At 35.2% G+C, this 24,387-nt stretch overlaps 1 protein-coding gene across 6 annotated transcripts in view; it reads left to right on the top strand.

The window, feature by feature from the left end:
* RPS6KC1 (ribosomal protein S6 kinase C1) overlaps nt 1-24,387 on the top strand; it is a 200,562-nt gene that overhangs the window by 19,149 nt on the left and 157,026 nt on the right. For 5 of the 6 annotated variants that reach the window (XR_003569901.1, XR_003569902.1, XM_027871046.1 and 2 more), the window contains exons 2-3: nt 3,649-3,684; nt 18,561-18,681. Coding sequence is in view for 3 of the 6 variants with exons in the window: in XM_027871046.1 (XP_027726847.1) it covers nt 3,649-3,684; nt 18,561-18,681 (157 nt within the window). In the remaining 3 variants the exon portion in view is untranslated. Of the gene's footprint in view, nt 1-3,648; nt 3,685-18,560; nt 18,682-24,387 lie in introns of those variants that run through there. The other variant, XM_027871049.1, reaches the window with a different exon arrangement.

Genomic DNA, 24,387 nt, shown 5'->3' with positions numbered 1-24,387 from the left:
TATATATTTTAGAAATGAGGCCTTCATCAGAGATACTGACTGTAAAAATTATTTCCCAGCTTCCTGCTTTCCTTTTAATCTTGGATGCATTGGCTTTGTTTGTGCAAAAACTTTTAAATTTAATGTAATCAAAATTATCCATTTTGCATTTCATGATGTTCTTTAAATGTTGTTTGGTCAGAAATTCTTCCATTCTTTGTAGATCTGATAGGTAAACTATTCCTTGCTCTCCTAATTGTTTATGGTATCACTCTTTATGTCTAAATTGTGTACCCATTTTGACTTTATCTTGGTATAGGTGTAAGATGTTGGTCTGTGCCCAGTTTCTGCCATACTATTTTCCAGTTTTCCCAGCAGTTTTTGCTAATAGTGATTTCTTATCCCAGAAGCTTTAGTCTTTGAGTTTATCAAACAGGTAGATTTCTATAGTCATTTGCTGTGTCTTGTGTACATAACCTATCCCACTGATCTACCACTCTTATTTCTTAGCCATACCAAGTAGTTTTGATGATTGTTGCTTTATAATACAGTTTTAGATCTGGTAAGGCTAGACCACCTTCTCTTCCATTTCTTTTTATTAATTCCCTTGATATTCTGGACCTTTTGTTCTTCCAGATGAATTTTTTGTAATTTTTTCTAGCTCTATAAAATTTTTTCATAGTTTGGTATGGCACTGAATAAGTAAATTAATTTAGGTAGAATTGTCATTTTTATAATTTTAGCTCGTCCTACCCATGAGCACCTGAAATTTTTCCAGTTATTTAGATCTGACTTTATTTGTGTGAAAAGTGTTTTGTAATTGTGTTCATATAGTTCCTGGGTTTTATTGGCAGATAGATTCCTAAATATTTTATATTGTCTATAGTTATTTTAAATGTTATTTCTCTTTCTATCTCTTGCTGTTGGGCTTTGTTAGTAATATAAAGAAATGTGGATGATTTATGTGAGTTTATTTTATGTCCTGCAACTTTGCTAAAGTTGTTAATTGTTTGAAGTAGTTTTTTAATTGATTCTCTAGGATTCTCCAAGTATACCATCATATCATCTGCAAAGAGTGATAACTCTGTTTCCTCATTGCCTATTCTAATTCCTTCAGTTTCTTTTTCTTCTCTTATTGTTAAAGGTAGCATTTCTAGTACTATATTGAATAGCAGGGGTGATAATGGACATCCTTGTTTCACTCCTTATCTTATGCTTATCCTCATTGCATATAATACTTGCTGATGGTTTTTGATAGATGCTACTTACCATTTTAAGGAAAACTCTGTTTATTCCTGTGCTCTGTAGTGTTTTTAAGAGGAATGAGTACTGTATTTTGTCAAAAGCTTTTTCTGCATCTATTTAGATAATCACATGATTTCTGTTAGTTTTGTTATTGATATGGTCAATTATGCTGATAGTTTTCCTAATATTGAACCAGCCCTGCATTCCTGGTATAAATCCCACATGGTCATAGTGTGTTATCCTCTTGATAATTTGCTGTAATCTCTTTGCTAATATTTTAGTTAAAATTTTTGCATCAATATTCATTAGGGAAATTGGTCTGTAACTTCGTTTCTCTATTTTGGCTCTTCCTGGTTTAGGTGTCAACATCATATTTGTATCATAAAAAGAATTTGGTAAGACTCCTTCTTTGCCTATTTTTCCCAGTAGTTTATATGGTATTGGAATTAATTGTTCTTTAAATGTTTGGTAGAATTCACTTGTAAATCCATATGGCTCTGGTGAGTTTTTCTTAGGGTGTTCGTTGATGGCTTGTTCAATTTCTTTTCTGAAATGGGGTTATTTAAGTATTTTATTTCCTCTTCTGTTACTCTGGCAGTTTATATTTTTTGAAATATTCATCCATTTCATTGAGATTGTTGGTTTTACTGGTGTATAATTGGGCAAAATAACATAACAATTGCTTTAATTTCATCTTTATTGGTGGTTTGTTTACTCTTTTCATTTCTTGTATTAGTAGGTGGTTTTCTTTTTTTAAAAATAAAATTATCCAAGGGTTTATTTTGTTGTCTTTCTCCCCATAAAATTAGCTCTTAGTTTTATTTATTAGTTGAATAGTTTTTTAAACTTTTGATTTTATTAATCTCTTCTTTGATTTTCAAGATTTACATTTTGTTTTGTAATTGGGAGTTTTTAATTTGTTCTTTTTCTGTTTTTTTTTTTTAAGTTCCATGCCCAATTCATTGATCTCCTCTTTCTCTTTTATATTGATGTATGTATTTAGAGATAGGAATTTCACTGTGAGTATTGCTTTGACTGAATCCCACAAATTTTGGAATGTTTTCTCATTGTTGTCATTATCTTTAATGAAATTATTGATTTCTGTGAATTGTTCTTTGACCTACTCATTCTTTAAGATTAGATTATTTAGTTTCCAATTAATTTTTAATCCATGTTTCCAAAGTTGTTTATTAAATGTAATTTATATTACATTATGATTTAAAAAGGTGCTTTTACTATTTCTGCTGTTCTGCATTTGGTTGTGAGGTTTTTATACCCTAAAACATGGTCAGTTTTTTTGAAGGTGCTGTATACAGCTGAGAAAAAGTTATACTCCTTTTTATTTCCATTCAATTTTCTCCAGAGATCTATCATATTTAATTTTTCTAAGATTCTATTCATTTCCTTATTTCTTAATTGTTTTATAGTTAGATTTATCTAGCTCTGAGAGGGGAAAGTTGAGTCCCCCCATAGTATAGTTTTACTGCTATTTCCTCTTATAATTCATTTAACTTTACCTTTAAAAATTTGGATTATATGATAAAACCGGCTATTCAGAACTTTGGCAGAGGTCAGTGAAAGGGTCATTTTATATTCTTGACTTTTTCAGATAGCAATGGGCTTACCACCTTTAAAAATCTTAATTTTTAAAAAAAAATTTTAAAATTTAATTTTAGTTTTCAACATTCACTTCCATAAGCTTTTGAGTTTTAGATTTTCTACACTTCACTCTCCTGCCTCATCCTCCTCCCCAAGATGGCGTGCAATCTGATACAGACTGTACGTATACATTAATACTAAAAATATTTTCTCATTAGTCATGCTGTAAAGAGAATTAGAACCAATAGGCGGAACCATGAGAAAGAAGAAACAAAACAAAACAAAAAAAAAGAGAGCAAATAGTATGCTTCAATTTACATTCAGACTCTACAGTTCTTTCTCTGGATGTAGATAGCAAAAAATCTCAATTTTTAAGAAAAGAATTTTGTAGAGGAATCTTTCCTGTCATTAATAGTTTTTTCTCCCTACCTTTCCTTTCTGATTTGCTGCTTAAAATCCACTGTAGACTTAAAAGCTACATAACCACATTTATTAGGCCCATGTGCAGAATCAGAGCTTGTTGAGTTAAGAATGTAGGTCTGTGAATAAATGTAGGAGCTTAGGATTTGTTTATTTTGATATTAATTTTTGGTGACTCATATGTTCTACCTCACCACCCTTTTGAGCTTATTTCTTGGTTCTTGGTTGTGTTTCAAAGAGGTGAAGTTGCCAGGGAGCAGATTTCTGTGTAATTAAACTGTTATTATACTTTGTTTCTTTTAATAAGCTTTATTGAACATTTTGTTAACATAATGCTATAGGAATGTTGTGTGAAAGTTGAAATTCTGACACTGATCAAGTACTCTTATGTTTCTTTTATTATAGATTGTTTCAAGAAGAAATCCAGAGGATGTCCAGGAGGTAACATATTTACACTTGTGAAAATTTTACATATTGGATGAATTTTTAGCCAAATACCACAACAGAAATTGAACACAGTGTTTTTCTGTGTGTCAATCCCAATGTATGTTTTTGCATGTGTGAAGACTGCTTCTGTGAGACTTTGTGAAGTCCTGGATCAGGAATTGACTTCAGAGTCAGCAAGTACAGGGTTGAAGTCCTGCCCCTGAAACATGCTGGCTGTGATTGAGCACAAGTCATTTAACCTTTCCAGGCTCTAAGCAGTTCTCTAAGAGTTTCAGAGCAGGTACTGACCTATGTTAGTAGAGGTAGTTTGTTCATTGGGTGTTTTCTTTCCCCAATAAAAATTATAGGTATAGTTGTCTCCCTTTTTGCTGATCAGTTCCCTGCTGATCAATAGTTTATATCAAAACAAATTAGCAATTTTATCCTATTTCAGATCCATTTAGTAGTATGATACATTGCTAAAAATAAAGCTTTATAGAAATGCAGTTATTCCTTCCACATCACAAATTTCCCCATCGTGGTTTCAATATATTGTGGGTAGGCATAAGGAATTAAATGGCAATTTTTTGGGAGTTTTGTAGAAGCTGCAGATGATACACAAAGGCCAGCAGACAAAACCAAATACTTAACCAAATTTTACAATAAGATATTGTAAACATTCCATAAAAGAAAAAGAATAAATTTGGACTTCTTTTCTGGTATGAAGGGAGAGCCAAAAATTTTTAATGCTGATTTTCCAGATCACAGGGGCGCTGCTGTGCCCCTGACCCTGGCTAATGGAGGGGATAACTGTCTGCCCTTTTAGAAATGAAAATTTCTTTGATATTCGTAGCTTACTTTAAGACTACAATTACACATGAAGGATTCTAGCTGTTTAATTTTTGGAAATAAGGTTTAGTTGACAAGTTTGAGTTATGTGAATCATTTGTGAATATGTTTTTCATTTCTATCTTTCATTGTTAATGCTGCTTTTGTGAACATTTCAGTGTCATTTTCTCCCTGAAAAGATGCCAGCCTATTGATTCTAGCTTAAAATTGTGTTGTGGAACTCATTTGAAGTTATTCTCTGCTTAAATATGCTTATTAAAATAGTTCAGTGAGAGCTTTTTTACATCTTACTGTCTGCTGATTGATTTTCATTTCTGTCCCTGCTAGTTCACTGATGTCAAAAAAGATATAGAATAAGTTTTTTCTTCTTTCACAGAAGTATTTAGAATGTATTTGAGGTTGTATAGAATATTGACTCACCTCCTTTGATATCAGTCTTGCATTTTATTTTATATGACTATAAAATGTCGTTTTTCCAGATTTCATGTTGCATATCCTGGGAATTTGACTTAATTTACCTGACCCAATTCAGTAGAATTCTACTAATTTAAAAAAATTGCCTGGTAACTACTAATTTGTGAATTATAAGCTTTTGAAAATTTTGCTACTGTAGTAGGGAAAGTAGATTGTAGTTCCTTTTTGAGAAATCTAATTGGGACAGTTGTTATTGTAGTTTTGTAGCTTGATATTCCCCTTTTCCAGGGAGAATCCTGACTTGAATCTATCCATGAATACAATCTCTGCCATTTCCTTAATCATCATTTTTTTGGGAAAACCTTTTTTAATAACAGCAGTTGGTGAACCATTCATCAAAAAACTATTGTAAGTGTCTTTCAGTCAGACTATTGCATGATGCTTTATTAGAAATGATAACATAAAGACATTAAAAAGTCTTCCAGTATAGCTGACTTCACCTTATTTTAAAGTACATTCTCTAAATTATGATAAAACTCTTTTGATTTTCTCATTAATCTCATTTCATGTTTCTTTTAGCATGGTTACTTGTAATTGTTAAATACGAGTTTTAACCAATCAGGATTTCAGTTTTCCATTTGACCAAATTTTTTTTTTTTAAACAGCAACAACAATTCCTAAGTGAAATAGTTCAGACAGTTGTTATTTTAGGGATCAAGTCATTCTCCACTGGGGCCATTGAAGATTTTTAGCTATGTTGTGATAGATGGAGGAACTTTTGGTTATTTTAGGTATTGTGTCAGTCCTGCTAAATGCAGGGGTTTCTGTGTAGCTGCTTAATGTAGTAAAGTATTGTTTGCAGATTGAAACCAGATTGAAATTCTTTTGTAGAAATACAGTAAAACCTTGTCTACTTTAGACAGGGCCTGTTTGAAGAGTGCATTTTTTCTTTTTGAGAATAGTACAATTTAGACAAGGGTAGTATAATTATTAGAGGCAATGCATGTCCATAAGCAGCTAGGAAAATAAGCAGAGGTTTCTGGAAGCAATGAAATGCTGCAGAATGATTAAAGAGGATTGGACTTCTTAGAACTAATATGCTGTCCCTCTTCAGCTGGAATCTGAGAAAATCCTTTCTACCTTATATAATTTTTTTTCCTCGGGTCATGCGAGTGTCTGAAATCATTGATCCACTCACTTGATGAGAAAGCTAAATTATCACTTTGTAAAATAAATTCAGCTTATCCATTTCTTCTTTTTCCTTCCTTTCTCTCTTTCAATTCTTTATGTATGCATCAAAACAATCATGGTAACTCTGAAAGACTATAACTGCTGAGAAGGTAATGTAGGTAGTTATTGCTTTTGACTATAGTAGAAGTCAGAGCAGTAGGGTGAAGGATGTGCTAAGATGAAAAAAGTGGAAGCAGGAAATGCTTCCTGCCTTTTTCATGATTGCTGTAACTCAGTTTTCCACACGGGTACTTAATTTTATTAATGAAAATTGGGACAGTGATAGAATTGTACTAGGACCTTCTAAGTAATCTTTCATAATAGAAATTCTTTAAGCTGTTATCATGAATGAAATACATTTAGGCCTAAGAAAATAATAGTGGATACACAAGTAGCAAAGGAGAGGTTAAAAAAAAAGCAAACAAAAAACCTTAGACTAATAGGAGAAAAGGAAAAGAAAGCTTGTGAAGGAATAGGATGGCAACATTGACTTAATAGAAAAGTGATGAGGCAGTAGATCTAAAGGTAGAGGCTGGAGGTAGTGAGAAAGTACAATGGTAATTAGAAAGCTAATCATAAATTCAGGGATTAAGCTATATCATCCAAAACCCTTTTCTGGGCTGACTGTGATTATATTAATGAAATCTCAATCAAGATCAAATAAAATTTTTTGTAAAAAAAGTTATTTCATCTGGTTTCTTAATTTATATATTCAACACTGGATAATTATGTGTCTTATAGAGAAAGTTCATACTTATTACTTTATTAAGTTTATTTTTTCTGAGATCAGATGAATAGAACAATAGGCTTAGTGTTATGCTCTTTTGTGGTGGAAACAACATTTTGGGGAAAATTCACGATTACTTGTATATCATTCTTGTCTCCCATCAATTTTGGGTCTGTGTTTGGTATTTTTATTGGCCTTTGATACTAATTGTTGTTCCACACACTTGATATTGTCATTTCTGGTTGTACTTTTACTCACTTCTCCATTTTAAAGACTTTTAGAAACATCAAAGATTAGAGAAAATAATAGGTCATGGAATTTCCCCTGCCTCCTTAACCATTTTTGAATGGGGGGGGGATTTCATTTCATTTTATTACTACTTTTTATATTTTGAGGTGCCTTGTATTCCCCAGGTTCTTTGAAAGTTTGGATTTACCCTTGAATATTCTGGCTATGTTGAGAAAATTACTTAGGGAAAGGTGAAGAAATAAAAATCATCACATTGGAGTTTCAGTTGTTATTCTAGAAACTCATCTATTGTTATTATGGTTTATGTGTACTGCACTGCTAACCACTGTTTTGACTAGACTTTTTGATTAGTAGAATAGTTCTAGACTACCCATCTTACCGATTGTTCTTTTTTGATCTCACTTTAAAAATGTTTTAAATAAAAATTTAAACATTTTCTATACATTGAATTGTTTTGGTATTCTTGGAAGCCAATTAGTAGAGAGAGCAGTTTATATACTGGGATTTTCAATTTTTTTGTTATCCTTTTTACTAGTTAACTTTTTTTTTTTTTTTAAGGCAATTGGGGTTAAGTGACTTGCCCAGGGTTACACAGCTGGTAAGTGTCAAGTGTTTGGTCTGAGGCTGGATTTAAACTCAGGTCCTCCTGACTTCAGGGCCGGTGCTCTATCTACTGCGCCACCTAACTGCCCCATACTTGTTAACTTTAAAAAAAAACCCAAAAAACTGAGTATGGCAACTATCTCATTAAAAGATATATCGCTTTTATAGGTCCTTTACTCACCTTGATTTCTTCAGCCTCTCTTCATAAAATTATATTTTACCAATCACTTTGCTGTAGCAGTATGATAAGCAGCTGTAATACTGTACTTGGTTATCTGAAGACTAATATTCAAATCTCATCTTAGACACTTATTGGCTGTGTGAATATGGGCAAATCAGTTACCCTTCTAGAACCTCAGTTTTCTCAAGTGTAAAATGAGAATAATAATAATAGTTGTATGACCTGTCTCATAAGGTGGGTTTTGAAGAAAGCACTGTATAAACCTTAAAGTGCTATATAAAGGGAGTAATTTTTATCATTATTACTGAGAAAAGATTATTTTATGTGATAACATTGCAAATTCACTTATGTAACTTGTCTCTGAAACTGGAGACTACTCCAGATGTCGTATTAGCTTTCTTGAAGCTTGATAAACATCATAAGATGATGGATATAGCAATCAGTGGCAAAATAGCATCACTAGCACCACCCAAGACAGTGGCTAATCTGCCGATATAATAATAAAGTAAAACCACTGTGTTCGGTAGAAACAAGTGGAAAGTAGATGCAAAACAGAGTCCCTGCATAGCTATATTTCTTTACCCATATATTGCAGTTGTGATATTAAGTGCTAGAACAAACTGAAGAGTCATAGAGCAGTGTTTAGGTCCACTTTTAAAATAGCTATGAAGCGTGTAGCTATGAAGCTTGTAGCTATGAAGCTTGTAGCTTATCTCCACTTTTCTGAGCAGGTTTGTCTGTGTTTGAGCAGTTTTATCAGTCTAAAAGCTATACTTCACATTAGTTTGTAAGGTAGTAGCAATGTCTTAGAACACAGCCAGTTTACCAGCTTGTGTTTAGCACGGTATATATGGTCTGTAGTCTGATGGTAAAATGGATGGAAGATACTCTTTAAGATTAGCCTGAAACACAATTTTAGGCATCTTGGCAGAGTTGTAGAATAGCATGTAGAACAATAACGGCAGACACAGTCGCCTAATATGCAGTAATCAAGTCTGAAATGTTTATTCAAAAGGGATAACTCACTTATTAGTCAGAACAGAGCAACACTTTGTGTGGTCTTGTAAAATGCGGATACCATAGCTGCACAGAAAAGAAAATCTTCACATAGTGTATGTATGAAGAATGTAGTGATTTAAGAGACTTTTGCTCTTGGCCGTAGAGATTTCACTTTTAACTGCTTTCTGAAACATTATTGATCACTGAACACCACCTTGAGGCATCATGCTGTCTGAATCTTACTGGTCTTGTACTTACTTACTGGTTTCAGAGATCTGCTACACCCAGTCACGTACCTTTTTTCTTTTGCTATGTGACCAAAGATTTTGTCATTTGCTCCTTTCCATTTCTTTCAAATCACAATAGTGTCTTTCTATAGTTTATTTAAAAGGGCAAAGATAATAAACAAAATCAGAAGTAACATGCCAGAGTAAGGTAATTAGAAGTAAATATAAAAAGGAATTACTCAGTCCTAGATGGATGCAGTCTAAGCTTTATAACCTAAGCTTCTAGTTTCCAAGGCTCAGTTTGGCTTTTATAATTCTTTCTAGGTTAGGAAAACCCTTAGCCCAAGAAATGAATAAGCCCCAGAACACCATTGCCAACTTTGGATTGTTTATCTGGACATGCTGGTTCAAACTCATTGGTCCATTTTGTGATCCTAGGCTTACTCATAGTCTTCTTGCTTGTATGATTGCCTTTTTGGGTGTTTCCTACCTAATCACTGAAAATCTAATAAATATACAAAACAGGTAAAGCACAGGGTTCCAATTACCTTCAAAACTTGAAAGTACCAGTTTTCTGGACATATACTCATTTATCTATATATCTATCTATAAACATATTTAGCCTAAGGTATTCAATAGTTGCATATAATATTAGAGTTGCTTCTGATCATGAGTCAGTCTTTTCAGTCATGTATACTCATTTGGCTATAGCACTGTCAATAGCATCATCCTTAAATATGAAGATCATATTTTAGGTTATGTTCTTTTCTTACCATGAACCAGCAAAAGCTAGATGCTGAGTTTTCATATTTAAAAAATAATTAGATATTGAAGAATAATATGAATGACCACATAGCATGTAAAATCAAAAGATGTTCTAGCTAGGCTCTGTATTTGTAGAGTTCATAATTTAAATTTTGGTCAAGACATACATGCTTCTTTATAGCTCCATTGTTTAAAAGTGACTTCTGATGGTTCAAATATCAGAAAGTAGTAGTTAACAAGAGCCTAAAAATTACTATGCTGATGAGTTTAAAGCAGCCGTGGTTCTATTAGTTCTTAATTATAAATGCGTCACTGAAAAGCGTTTTGGTAAACTTAAATCATCTTAAAGTTAAGCTAGTCACAAGAAGTCTAGAGCGATAAATCTAGCCTGAAGGAAAAAGTGTTCATTTTCCTGCATGCTGTGAATTTGAACTTGGATCTGATACTCATTTTTGAGAGGTTATACAGGCAGTTAAAATATATCATTTATAATTGTAGAGCAGGAAGGGACCTTCAAAACCATATATACTTGAGATTTCTTATGAATTAACCAATCTTTAAAGACTAAGATGAAATCTGGTAGTAATACAAAAAGAGGAGTATTTATAAACTCAAACCAGACATAAAATTCCCATTTGTTATTTCCCTAAGTTCACAAACTAGTTAATGATGGAAGCACTATTAAACACAGGATCTTCTAATTCCTAGACCAAAACTCTTTCTATTATACCATATTACTATTTTATTCTCTTGACTTAGGTAAGGAAGACCACTTAAAACAGTGAAAAACAATATTTTCTGATAAAAAAATAATTTTTTCACTTTGAAGGCTGTAATGCTGTCATTTTTCAATTTAAACATCTTAACAAATATTAAATGCCATACAACTTATATATCTTGCTACTAAATATCACTTTTTTCCTTCTCTTCACCAACCTTATTTGGTCTTTCTTTGGAATTCTAGGCACACAGTTAATTCTGATGGATCTATATGTTTCTATTAAGAAGAGAAGAAATTTATTCTCTAAAAACTAGGCATAAAGTGCCTTTCTAAGGTCATCAGAATTGTAAGTTTTTCTGTAATATGTTAAATATCATTGAACAGTTACTTGATAATACCTCTAGTATTCTCAGTTATTTAAAAAATCAGTCAAACCAAAAAGGAGGTCTTGAGTTTTAAAGGCACTATCATAGATACCCAGATGTTTTTTAATGCATTATTTTGTTGAATTTTTTTTTTGTATAAGCATTTATTTTTTATGTGGCAGATATTTTTTCTATTAGGAGACTCCAGTTTACATACATTTTTCAGGGTGTAAATAGTGAGTGAATGAACTGCCATTATTCTGCATTGAACAAAACCCAATATGTAAAGACTTTCACCTGGGTTCAAAAATTCCACTGTCCAGGCACAAGATAGGGGAGCCATGGTTACATAGCAGTTTGAAAAAGATGTGGGGATTTTAGTGGACTGCAAACTGAATGTGAATCAGTAATATGATGTGATAATCAACAAAGCTACTGTGGTCTTGGACTGAGTTAACACAGGCATAACTTCCAGGAATGAGGAATGATTATTCTTTTGTACTCTGCCTTAGTTAGACTAATGTGGAGTATTATTATGTTTAGTTCTGGGTAACACAATTTAAGAAGGATGTTGGTAAGTTGGCTAACATCTAGGGAACAACCAGGATGAGAAAGGTCTTAAGTCTATATAATATGAGTATTGGTTAAAGTAACTGGTGATGTTTGACTTTGAAAAGAACAGATTTGTATGCGTGTGTGTGTGTGTGTATGTGTATGTATGTATGTATGTGTTTGGGGGGGAAGTCGGTGGGTACATGGCTAACGTCTTTAGGGATTTGAATTAGACTTGTTTTGTTTGGCCCCAGAGGGCAGAACTAGGAGGAAAGAATAGAAGTTGCAAAGAGGCAAATTTAAGCTCCATACCAGGTAAATGTTTTCTGACAATGAAAACTCCACAAGTGGAAGGGCCTGTCTTGGGAGGTGGTAGTTTTTCTTCATGGAGATCTTCAAACAGAAGCTAATTGATGTGGTAAGAAGAGTTTTTCTGTGTTTACAGCCATTTCATTAAGATGACTGGCTGCAAATGATATGATGGTATACCTAGAGAATACTAGAAAATCAACTCAAAAAATACTTGAAATAAAAAAAAAACTTTAGCAAAGTTGCAGGATATAATATAAACCCACATAAATCATCAGTATTTTTATATATTACTAACAAAGCCCAACAGCAAGAGATAGAAAGAGAAATTCCATTTAAAGTTGCTGTAGACAATATAAAATATTTGAGAGTCTCCCTACCAAGGCAAACCCAGGAACTATATGAACACAATTACAAAACATTTTTCACACAAATAAAGTCAGATCTAAATAATTGGAAAAATATCAGTTGCTCATGGGTAGGCCGAGCTAATATAATAAAAATGACAATTCTACCTAAATTAATTTACTTATTTAGTGCCATGCCAATCAAATTACCAAAAAATTATTTTATAGAGGTAGAAAAAATAACAAAGTTCATCTGCAAGAACAAAAGGTCCAGAATATCAAAGGAATTAATGAGGAGAAATTCAAGGGAAGGTGGCCTAGCCATACTAGATCTTAAATTGTATTATAAAGCAGCAATCACCAAAACTGCTTGGTACTGGCTGAGAAATAGAGTGGGTAGATCAGTGGAATAGGTTAGCTAGACAAGACACAGTAGTAAATGACTATAGTATTTACTGTTTGATAAACCCAAAGACTCTAGCTTCTGGGATAAGAACTCACTATTCAACAAAAACTGCTGGGAAAACTGGAAAATAGTATGGCAGAAACTGGGCATAGACCAACATCTTATACCCTATACCAAGATAAAGTCAAAATGGGTACACAATTTAGATATAAAGGCTGATACTATAAGCAAATTAGGAGAGCAGGGAATAGTTTGCCTGTCAAATTTATGGAGAATGGGAGAATTTATGACCTAACAAGAGATAGAGGACATTATGAAATACAAAATGGATAATTTTGATTACATTAAATTGAAAAGTTTTTGCACAAACAAAGCCAATGCAACCAAGGTTAGAAGGGAAGCAGAAACCTGGGAAATACTTTTTACAGCCAATGTCTCTGATAAAGTTCTCATTTCTAAAATATATAGAGAACTGAGTCAAATTTATAACACTAATGCACTGTTGGTGGAGTTGTGAACTGATATGAGCATTCTGGAGAGCAATTTGGAACTATGCCCAAAGGACTATAAAACTGTACATACCCTTTGACCCAGCAATACCACTTCTAGGTCTTTATCCCAAAGAGATCATAGAAATGGAAAAAAGACCCACATACAAAAATATTTATAGCAGCTCTTTTTGTGGTGGCCAAGAATTGGAAATTGAGGGGATGGCCATCAATTGGGGAGTGGCTGAAGAAGTTGTGGTATATGAATGTAATGAAATACTATTGTGCTATAAGAAATGATGAGCAGACGGACTTCAGAAAAACCTGGAAAGATTTGTATGAACTGATGCTAAGTGAAGTGAGCAGAACCAGGAGAACATTGTACGCAATAATAGCAACACTGTGCAATGACCAACTTTGATAGACTTTAGCTCTTCTCAGCAGTGCAAGGATCTGAGACATCTACAAAAGACTCAGGATGGAAAATGTTATCCACATCCAGAAAAAGAATTGTGGAGTCTCAATGAAAATCGAAGCATACTAATTTTTTTTTGTTTTTTTTTTTTTCCTCTTGGTTTCTCCCATTGGTTCTAATTCTTCTTTACAACATGACTAATGTAAAAATATGTTTTCTGGAGCTTGTCGAATTTAGCCGAGTTGTTAATTTTAGCCCGGATGATTAACTGGTTAGTGAGAAGAGACTTAGCTGTTTAAGATGAGCTTGTCAAATAACTAGCTCTCGTATTAAATAGTCTGCACATTGCAGTTTTATCTCCAGTGTTTTTATCTTATCTGTTGTGCTCTTTACCCTTCTTCTATCTGTTCTTTGATGTATAAATCTTTAAATTCCTTTTCTGTTCTCCCTAAATTCCATTCTGTCCATCCTGCCTGATGTAACTAAGACCTATGTAAGGTTGCTAAATTGATGCTGGGACTCATTGGCTTTTATATACTGTGGGTCTATGCTCTGAGCATAGGAGGCATCTAGGTGGCTCAGTGGATAGAGTACTGGGCCCATATCAGGAAGACCTGAATTCAAATCTGGCCTCAGACACTTATTAGCTGTGTAACTCTGGGCAAGTCACTTAATGTCTATTTGCCTTAATCCACTAGAGAAGGAAATGGCAAATCACTCCAGTATCCTTGCCAGGAAAACCCCATGGACCATTGTGTCCATGGGGTCACGAAGAATTGGACACAACTGAATGGCTGAACAACAACAACATGCTCTGAGTGCATAACAAACAGGGTTTTCTTCCCATTCTTTGCATATTGATAATTTTGATTGGAAACAGTATCTATAGTGAATCTTTGGACCACTTTGTTAAATATGTTAGAGTAGGGATTCCTTTTGGATATGATGTCTCTTCCACCTCTTGAGATTCTATGATGTTAATTTAATGAAGCATGACTATTAAAAGTTGGATTTTTGATAATTTAGGGCTATTTATTATAAAGTATAGTTTTTTTCTTTTCCTTTCCCCTTTCCTCTTGCCAGATAGGCATGTCATTTGAATTTAGGAACACTGTCTTTTTCTTGTAGATCAGTGATTCTTAACCTGTGTTCCATGAATTAAAAAAAGAAATATATTTTGGTAACTGTATTTCAATATAATTGGTTTCCTTTGAGAGCCTATGCATTTTATTTTGTTCTTTTAAAAAAACATTATTCTCAGAAGAAGTCCATGGGTTTCACTAGACTGCCAAAGTGGTCTGTGATGCAAAAAAAGTTAAGAACCAGTATCCTACCTAGATCATCAAGACCACCAAAAGAATGTGAGCTCTTTGAGAGTAGGAACTGTCTTTTTTATTTGTATCCCTAGAGGTTAGCCAGTATTTTGCACACATTAAATACTTAACAAATGCTTTATTCATTTTTTCTTTCATTCATGAATAAACTGGTCAGGCTTTTTGATAGGTCTCCCCTTTGATTAATGCCTCTTGTGAATTTGTCAGCTTGGAGGCAACACTTAATATCTGCTGCTCTTTGTTAGCCTCTTTTTATTCATGTTCCTCTGACCTCCATGCCTGACTGCCTGTCTGCTGACTAAAGCCTTGCTTTGGGGCATTTGGGCTTTACTCACCCTCCTCCCACATTCTTCTGGTCATAAGATTATAGATAGGCTAGGAAGAACTTCAGAGGTTCTGTGGTATCAATCTCAAATAGAAATGGATCCCTGTAGGCCGCTTTGATTTAGAAAACCACACACTAACATTATCTGTGTTGTATTACATTTTCCTCTGGTGGTGTCTGGAACTTTCCAATTTTGTAGTCCCTTGAAGGGAGGAGCTGGGATCCTTGAGTTTGCCCCAAACCTCTGATCTCATGCAATGCTTTCATTTTTATAAATGGGAACACTGAAGTTTAGAGCAGTTAAATGACTTACCCGGGGTCACACAGGTCAAAAGGGACAGAGTTGAGATTTGAACCCAAGTTCTCTGACTCGAAATATAGTTTTCTTTACATTGTATTATGTTGCCTCTCAGTCAGAATTTCTGTTTAGGTGGAGTAGGGCACAGATGGGTGATATATTGAGATGAATGGAAGAAGAAAATCTAATTAAAATAATTTAATAAATATCCTGTTTAAAACATCCTAGATTATGACTATTTACATTTTTTAATGGGAAGTTTACTAACGTAAGTGGATCTATACTTGGTGAAATTTCAGTTAATGTGACTAAATGTGAAGAATTTCAGGAATTGTGGAAATATTATTGGCAAGAGGCCTCTTAAGTCATACTTGGTTCCTTGTTGGTCCTGTGTTGGCTCATTAGTATTAAAGTGCAATTGTATACAGAAAATTTTGAATTTGTTAGAAGGTGCTGACAAAGTCAGTTTTTTTCAGAAACAGGATGTTTCAATAAGCCCTAGTTGTCAGCCTACTAATGCCAGAAACTTTGCTAAGTGCTAGGAATGAAAAAAAAAAAAGACTGTATCTGCCCTCAAGGAGTATATAATCTAATGGGGGACATTGACACACAAAAGAAACTGAAAAACTGTAGCCCAGGAAGGAGCTGACATTAGGGCTTTGTGGAGAAGTATGAGATAGCCCATTGTTATGCAGCTCAGAATAATGAGAATAACCTAGCCTCCCTAATCTGGGAGATTGTTAATTTTCTGGCTCCTTTCTTGAAGTATTTATGTATTGGAAGCTATCTTGCCTAGAATTCATCTTGTCTTAAGAACTGTAGGCTCTTTGACTTAGAGTTAGAAAGCACCTCAGGTGACATTAGTCTGACCTTTTCATACAGATAAAGGACAATAAGACTGGGGGAAGTTAGATGACTTGCCCAAGGTCACACAAGTAGTAACTATCAGAGGTGGGATTTGAATCCAGGTCTTCTGATTCCAGAGCTAGCATTCTTTCTATTGTATCCTGCTATCTTAGTGATATTATGAATTCATATTTAGGAAATGAAGTAGAGAAGTTCATACTCATGCTAATTTCTTTTTTGTGTGATATGAGTAAAATTATCCACCTAGTCAAATGCTCATATGTTTTGGGCATTTAAAATTATTAATTTTCTATAAACAAGCATTTATTACCTAATATGTTTTAGGCACTCTCTTGGGTGCTAAAGATGCAAAGAAAGATAAAACTCTTTGACTTCAAAGAGTTTAAATTCTAACTGAAGAAATGATGTGTACACAAAGAGCTGTAATAAATGGATGAAGTAAACATTAGGTAATTTGGTGGGGGGGAGATTTTAGCATTTGGTAGCAGTCACGTAGGAGCTGGCATTATGGATGACCTTTGAGGGAAACCAAGAATTCTAAGAGGTGGAAGTGAGGATGGAGTTGATTTTGGGAGTAGGCAAAACTTGTGCAAGGGTATGGACATAGCAAATGAGGAATAGCAAGAGGCCTTTTAGCTGGAATACAGTGTATGTTAAAGGAAGTAATCTGTACTTACGTGGACTAGAAAGGTAGGTCAGAATTAGATTGTGAAATGCTTTAAATGGCAATAATAATAATAAAGTAGGTAGCATTTATATAGCACTTTAAGGTTTGTAAAGTGCCATACATATGTTATCTCATTTGATTCTTACAACAGTCTTTTGACGTAGGTGCTGTTATGCCCATTATACAGTTGAAAAAACAGGATGGAAGACAAATGATTTGCTCAGAGTCACATAATAATGATAGTGCTTACTATATGCCAGGCACTTGTGTTAGTGCTTTTTAATTATTATCTCATTTGATCCTCACAACAATACTGGGAGGTAGGTGCTATTATTGTTCCCATTTTACAGATGAGGAAAACTGACACAAATAGAGGTTAAGTGATTTGCTCAGGATTCAAACTTGTCTGCCTGACTCCAAGCCCAGAGCTTTATCCATGGCATTGTATAGCTATCCCTAGGCACATAACTTTGTACTTCAAGGTTATATGGAGCAACTAAAGCGTCTGGAGAAGAGAAATAATATAGTCTGTTCTGTGCTTTAGAAATGTCACTTCAGCAGTTGTGTTAGAGGATGGATGGGAGAGGGGTGAAAAGTGAGGTAGCGTGACCATTTAGGAGGCTACTGCAATAGTCCAGGCAAGTGGGGATTAGTGATTAAGTTCGGATGGTAACTTTGTGAGTAGAGACCAGATGGGTACAAGACATGTTGTGGAGGTGGAATCAGCAAGACCTGGCACCTGTAGTTAGATGTAGGGCAAGAGATATTTGGCTGGAAATGTCCACAAAGCAGTTGGTAATGTGGGACCCAAAGTTGGGAGAGTCTAGGGTTATATAGATCTGGGGATCCTTTGCATAGAGGTGACAATTGAACTTGTGGTAGTTGATGAGATTACAGACAGAGAAGAGAAAAGTGCCCAGGATTAAGCCTTGGGTAATATACATGGTGAGGGAGTGAGACATACATGATGATCCAGCAGAGCATACTGAGAAGGAGCAGTCAGAGACGTAGGAGGGGAATGAAGAAAGAGTAGTATCACAGAATTCAGAAAAAAGAAAGTATCCAGGAGGAGGTCAACAATGCTGGTTACTTAAATATGGAATTTTCTTTTCAGAATCATAAGGTGCTAGAGTGAGAGGATATATATTTGACCACCCAGTCTATACCTTTGGAAATAGGAATTGACTTTTAAAGAAATTAAAGTATGTAATGGCATTGGTTGTCTCCATTTTAATTTACTATATGAAATATATTTGTGTAACAAATTTTAAAAAAATCTACATGGAACAATGTGAGAACCAGAAATGCAATTTTATTTGTATTTTTATTTTAAATGCAAATATTGATTAACCGTAAAAGAGTTAACTATACTGGTTAGGACTTATACTATTGCTTTGTTTTCCTTTGCATGAAAATAACTTTTGGAAACTAATTTTTTTAAAATAGTTTATAATTTAAGCATGTTATGGCTTTTGATTTTTACCATGTATAGCTCAAATAGCATTCCTATGAGTAGTTCTATTAATTTGTGACTTTTTTTTCCTCTACTTCAGATAGTCGTTTGGAAGAGATACAGTGATTTTAAGAAACTGCACAAAGACCTCTGGCAAATTCACAAAAACTTATTCAGACATACAGAATTATTTCCACCTTTTGCTAAAGCAATAGTCTTTGGTAAGCATGCTTTTGAAAACTTTGAAATTGCTTAGTAAATGTTAATTGCTAATAATATTTAGTTGGCAGACCCTGAAACTACTGATTTGTTGAAAATAGAAATCACACTTTTTTGTTATATTTGCTATATTAAGACTATTAATTGTAATTCAGTGTCCTGAATTTTATTTTCATGTGATTGAGGCAGTATTTTCCTAACTTAAAAATACACACCTTCAGTGTTATATTTATAGAAAGCATCGTAAGTATATTTTAAATTTTTTTGGCCTTCTTCTGACATTATGAATAGTTTTTTCTAGTCACATAACGCAGGAAAAGGCATGTTGAATTGCTCTGAATGTGTTGCTAGATATGTTCCTACTCTTTGACCTCATGGCAATTCTGAGACCAGTCCAGCTGTACAAGAACTTTCTCTGTTTGGGTTGGTACCAGAGTGGCCCAGGTAATTGACCCTAACCCTACGCTTTAATATACTTCTATTGACAGAGGCCCTGGGTAGTCTATACTTGCCAGGAAATGCCCAGTTTTGAGAACATTAGAGAGACCAGTTTGTACAGGGTCTTCTTCTCTCTCCTAACATTTTAAGCTGTTGTTCATTGTATTTGATTTAGGACGCTTGAGCCTTGCCAGCCCGATTGAGTAGTAACCCTAAAATCACTTAGCTGCAGTCAGTATTGACTTGGTATTTCTATACGGGCTTCTGTATATGGGAGGGAGAGTGTCTTCTCCCCAGAGAGGAAGGACACAAAGAAATCCCCTGAAGAAATCCTTTATTCCAAAGATACCATGGTACTTTTTTTTGGGAGTCTTTAAATTAGAGCAAGGGCAGTCAGTCTGTGAACAGTGTAAGACTGACTCCTGTAGCCAGTGTTCGTGTAACTGTGCCGTTCTTCTCTATATTTATTCATTGGCCATCTCTCTGTCTCTGTCTCTCTGTCTTTCTTTTTTTCTCTCTCCTCCCTTTGGAGAAAAGCTTGTGTTGAAGAGCACAAGATGTCGAGTTAGAGGACCTGGGGTGGAATCCTGGCTCTGATTGTTGCTTGTTTGCCTGTGGGCCAGCCAGCTTCTCTTGGCTTTGCTGTTCTGCTAGCTCACCTGTGAGGTCCCTTCATGCTCGAAATAGGTGATGCTGTGTTTATACCTCTCACTCACTTCTCATTCTGCTCCCTTAGCAAACCCTTTCATTTGCTTTTCCAAATTTGCTTTTTCTCTTGTTTCTCTTTTAAAACTGCTCTTGGAACTCATGAGCATTACTTAATCTTTTTGGGATGCTCAGGAATAAAGAGCACAACTTTAGTTTCATAACAGGAATGTTTCCTGTAGCTTATTAAATATATCAGGATCATAGATTTAGAGCTGGAAAGAACCTCAGAGGCCATCTGCTCCAACTCCTCCATTTTACAGATGAGTAAACTGAGGCCCTGGGAGGTTAAGTGATTTGTCCAAGTCCATACAAGTAGTAAACATATTTGGTGGGATTTGGATCCAGGTCCTGTGACTTCAGAACCAGTATTCTTTTCCATAAGACCATAATACATCTTTTATTCTGAAATTACTTTTCTGTATATAAAAAATAACATCACACACACATATGTATATACGAATATATTTCACTTCTCTCTAGGCCTCAGTTTCTATGATGATAATAATACTTTAATATTCAAAAATCAATGGTAAGTAAAACTAAAGATAAATGACTATATGTTCTTCTATCTAGTCCCCCATGGCTGTCAGAAACTGGCAGACTTTCAGAGTGAAAACAAGCTGGGGAAGGTGGAAAGCCCTGTTCCTATTGTGGCTGACATCCAGGCTTGCACCCAGGATCACAGCAGGAGACATGCCTGGACTGTGGGCCAGGCAGCACCCCTAAGCTATAGCAAGAGAGAGGAATGGACCAGGACCCAGGTAGCCCATCCTTGGGTCTCAGCAGAAGACATGGCTAGATTAGCTCCCAGGCAATACACTGCCTATGTAGTCTTGTTAGATCCATAGAAGGAAAAAAGGCCAGACCATAAATTAGGCAGCACAGGCACTTTCCAAGCAACAGCTGTAAGACACTTTGCAAGCAACAGCTCAAGCAATGCACCACTCAGCATGAGATAGCATCAGACCAGAGCTCATGTAGCATGAAGGGGCCAGGCAGCTCACACTTGAGTCACAATGCAATATGGGGCCAGATCATCGCCCAGGCAATGCTGCATTGAGACCACCCATCCCTGACCCTAGGAGAGAGGGCCAGCCCAAAACCTAGGCGTCTGTTGCCAAAACCACAGCAGGTAAAAGGGCCAAATATATAAACATACTTCCCCCCAAAGTGAACCTTAATCCTCCTCCCATTTTGCACCTCCTCAGTCTCTGGGGAGGAGAAGGACATTAGGGTCATAGCTTAGCTCAGTTCCTGTAGAACATGGTCCTAAATACCAAGTCCAAAAATTCACTTGGAATTGAGTCTCAGACACCGTGGCTTCTGAGGCTTCCCAGCCCGACTGCTGGGCTGCAACATCCTGCCTGCAATCTTGGCTCCGTGGTCTTCATGGCTTGACCTCCTAGGTCTGGTGAGGTACCCATATTCCTTAAACTGATGACAAATGAGACAGAACAGATATACATAGTCCTAGGCCCAAACTTCTGAGCCTGGGCAAAAGAGAGGCAGGGAAATATATCTTCCCTCTTGGTTTAGTTCATGGCACTCATTGTTGTGGTTGAACTCTCTGTGATTTTCACCCTTTGGAAAAAGCAGGAAAAACTACACAGGAAAGAGGGAGACTGCTTAGTTTTAAAGATGAAGCCTATTCTCGCTCTTCCTGCCAGTTGAAGGAGGCTACTGCCATACTTGTGGTATGGAAACTCAGGGTTCCTTCATGTTGGGAGATCTGGCCATGCACAGGCAAGTCCCCTTACATAAGGGAAGGGCATTTCTGTTTCTCATTCCCACTTCTTTCCTGGTTTCATTACTTCTGTCACTCACTCCTTAGAAACGGGAAGACCTAATTCTTAAGTGCAGCCTTTTGTCTGTAATTACTTTGCCTTTTTCAGATATTTAAATTGTTTGTTTCCACCTTCCTCCTTTGCTATAACTGTCAAACACCCTTATATCCTTCTTAATGGCCATGGTCTCAGCCCTTCAATGTGATATCTTTCTTCACTAAAGTTCTACTCTGATGGTGTGTTGTGACATGAAGGTGACTGATTTTTGAAGACTAGGCCAATTGAGCACAAACTCTACCATGTTCTATTGAGCTGTGATGACTTCGGTTGGTCTAGCCATCAGACTAGATGACTAACTAAATTCAGAGACTTGTCACTAAATTGATTGCAAAGTAGTTGATGTTTTGGTGCTATCAACTCTGAAATGTCAATTATTGAATATTTAGGAGGCATTTTGATTTTAAGTGTAAGGTGTAAGTGTAAGGTTGTAGGTGGAAAGAGTAAGTACCCATTATTGATGAAGTCACATCCTTAACAATGAAGAAAAATCATACATTAAATTCACAATGGGAACTTGATACTTAAACAAGATCATTCCTCATCTCTTGAAATTTATGGAAAGTTATTTCCCCCTAAATAAATACCCCATTTGATAGGTTTTCTTTCTTTGTAATCCTTATCAATTTTTATTTATTACAGTCACTGTAAGCTTGCTACATTGGTCCACATCAAAAAGTAGGAATCATCTGTTTAACATTCTGTAGAATGAAATTGTAACATCAACCTGACAAACTGATATGAGTTGAAAAACAGAAATAAAAATAAAAAATGGATTTTCAATTCAAGCTATTCCCCAAAGTACATCATATAGAACGATATGTGTCTGTGTGCATAACTGTAAGAGTCCACAGAGCCATATAGGCTGACAGATGAGAGTATTTCAAAATTGGCAGGACCTGACCTGACACTTGGGTTCAACCCCATCACTTTATAGAAGGGGAGACAGGCCCAAAGAGGCTAATGACTCGTCCAGTGTCATGCAGCTAGACGTAGCATAAGTTGAAATTAGAACCCTGGTCTCCTGGGATCAGTCCAGTCAAATACTCTACATTTCTTTTTCTAGGTCTTAATGACTTCATATGTAATATAGGTCATCAACTTTCAGAAGATGTTTTGAAATAGTTATCCTTTGTCAATGGGAATATTTTTCTAAAACTATGTGTATAAGCATTTCTCCCATTTTAGGGTTTTTGTAGATCATAAAAAACTTCATCTAATAACTATTCAAGTTATTTATATCATCTTAAGACTTTACAAGTAGTTCATAATATGTAATGGTCTAGAGATGATTTCCATCATGGAGATGATACCCATACAGTATAAAGTGTTAAAGAACTCAGAAAAAATTTCTGTTATGTTTTCATTGCATTTGTTCCATGTAAATGAGCAACACAGGCTAGCATTTATAAATATTTAAAGTATTTTAAGTGCCTGTTTCCACATTTAAAATGTAATGAAATTATTTTGATGCCACTGTAGTAACATAGCAGGATGAAGCCTTTGTGCTGCAATTGCACTTACATAATAAATACTACCCATTTTGAAAAATGGTTATAAGTACACACAAAATAGAAAACAAATCTAGTCTTTTAATATATTTTAAATGCACTAACCACTTTAAACCATGTGAACAGACTTATCTTGATGAAATATGGGTGCTTCTCATATTCTTTTTATAGGATGGCACAGAAAAAGATTAATCCATTCAAATGTTCCGACTTGTTATCCTATAAATAATGCTGTGATTTCTGGGATCCATGTTCCACAGACTGTAGGAGATGATGATCACAGCTAAGGCTAGACCCAACATTATCTAAAAATTTTGTTGAAGACTACTGTGTAACCTATGTTATATGTATATGCATAATTGTATGGATTTCCTGGGTATGGATTATTATTGTTTTGCCTGAAGAATTCTTTCACACAAAGAGTGAAATATCTTTACTGTTACTATTTCTACTATTGCATTCCTGTCATAAAGATAGTACATCTCATCTGCAGACTTTTGTAGAAAGTCAGCAAGGATCTGTGAAGCATCTTTGGATTGCTGAGAATCTTGTCCATAGCATTTCCCAATTTCGTCTAAAGTCTGCCACCTCCAAAGTATACAGGTCAAGAGAATGATCTTTGGCAAGATGCTTGTGTTGGTACAACAAAGTTGCATTATCATGTAGGACTTGTAGCTCAGAAAGAAATAGCAAATCAACTTCATTGTTCTTGCTTAGAGAGTTCAGGGTCAGGGTGGTAAGAAAATGGAGTTATCCTGGAATAGGTGATTGTTCAGCTGCTGCAGAGTGATTGAAACGTCTTTAAACACAGAGTTTGTTTTCCCCACCATATATGCTCTTTTCTCACTAGGAGCCAGCTGCAAAACTACAGGTGTTTCCTCAAAAAAAAAAGTGTGGATAGAATTTGCAACATTGTCAAGACTGAAAGGAACTGCATTTTCAAGGGGGTATGAGACAACACCAGTGGCAGCCACAGCTTGAGCAATTATCTCAGCCCACTTGACAGGTTTTATTTGTCTTAATTTTCCTGAACATTTGGAAGCTTGGTATTGAACTGTGTCTAAATCATGTTTGCTGAAAGCAAATAATAAGCACTGTTCTCTAACATCTCTTGAACTGTTCCATTCTTAAGGGTATTGTCACTGCAGTCTTGGGGAAAGTGTTTTAGTTTGGAGGTTCCACAAGGGTAATTAGGTGGTGCAGTGGCTAG

This window comes from Vombatus ursinus, unplaced genomic scaffold (genome assembly GCF_900497805.2).
Source record: "Vombatus ursinus unplaced genomic scaffold, bare-nosed wombat genome assembly UNPS02014798.1, whole genome shotgun sequence".
Lineage (NCBI taxonomy): Eukaryota > Metazoa > Chordata > Mammalia > Diprotodontia > Vombatidae > Vombatus > Vombatus ursinus.
The sequence above is the reverse complement of the archived record's forward strand: the minus strand, read 5'-3'. Positions and strand labels throughout refer to the sequence as shown.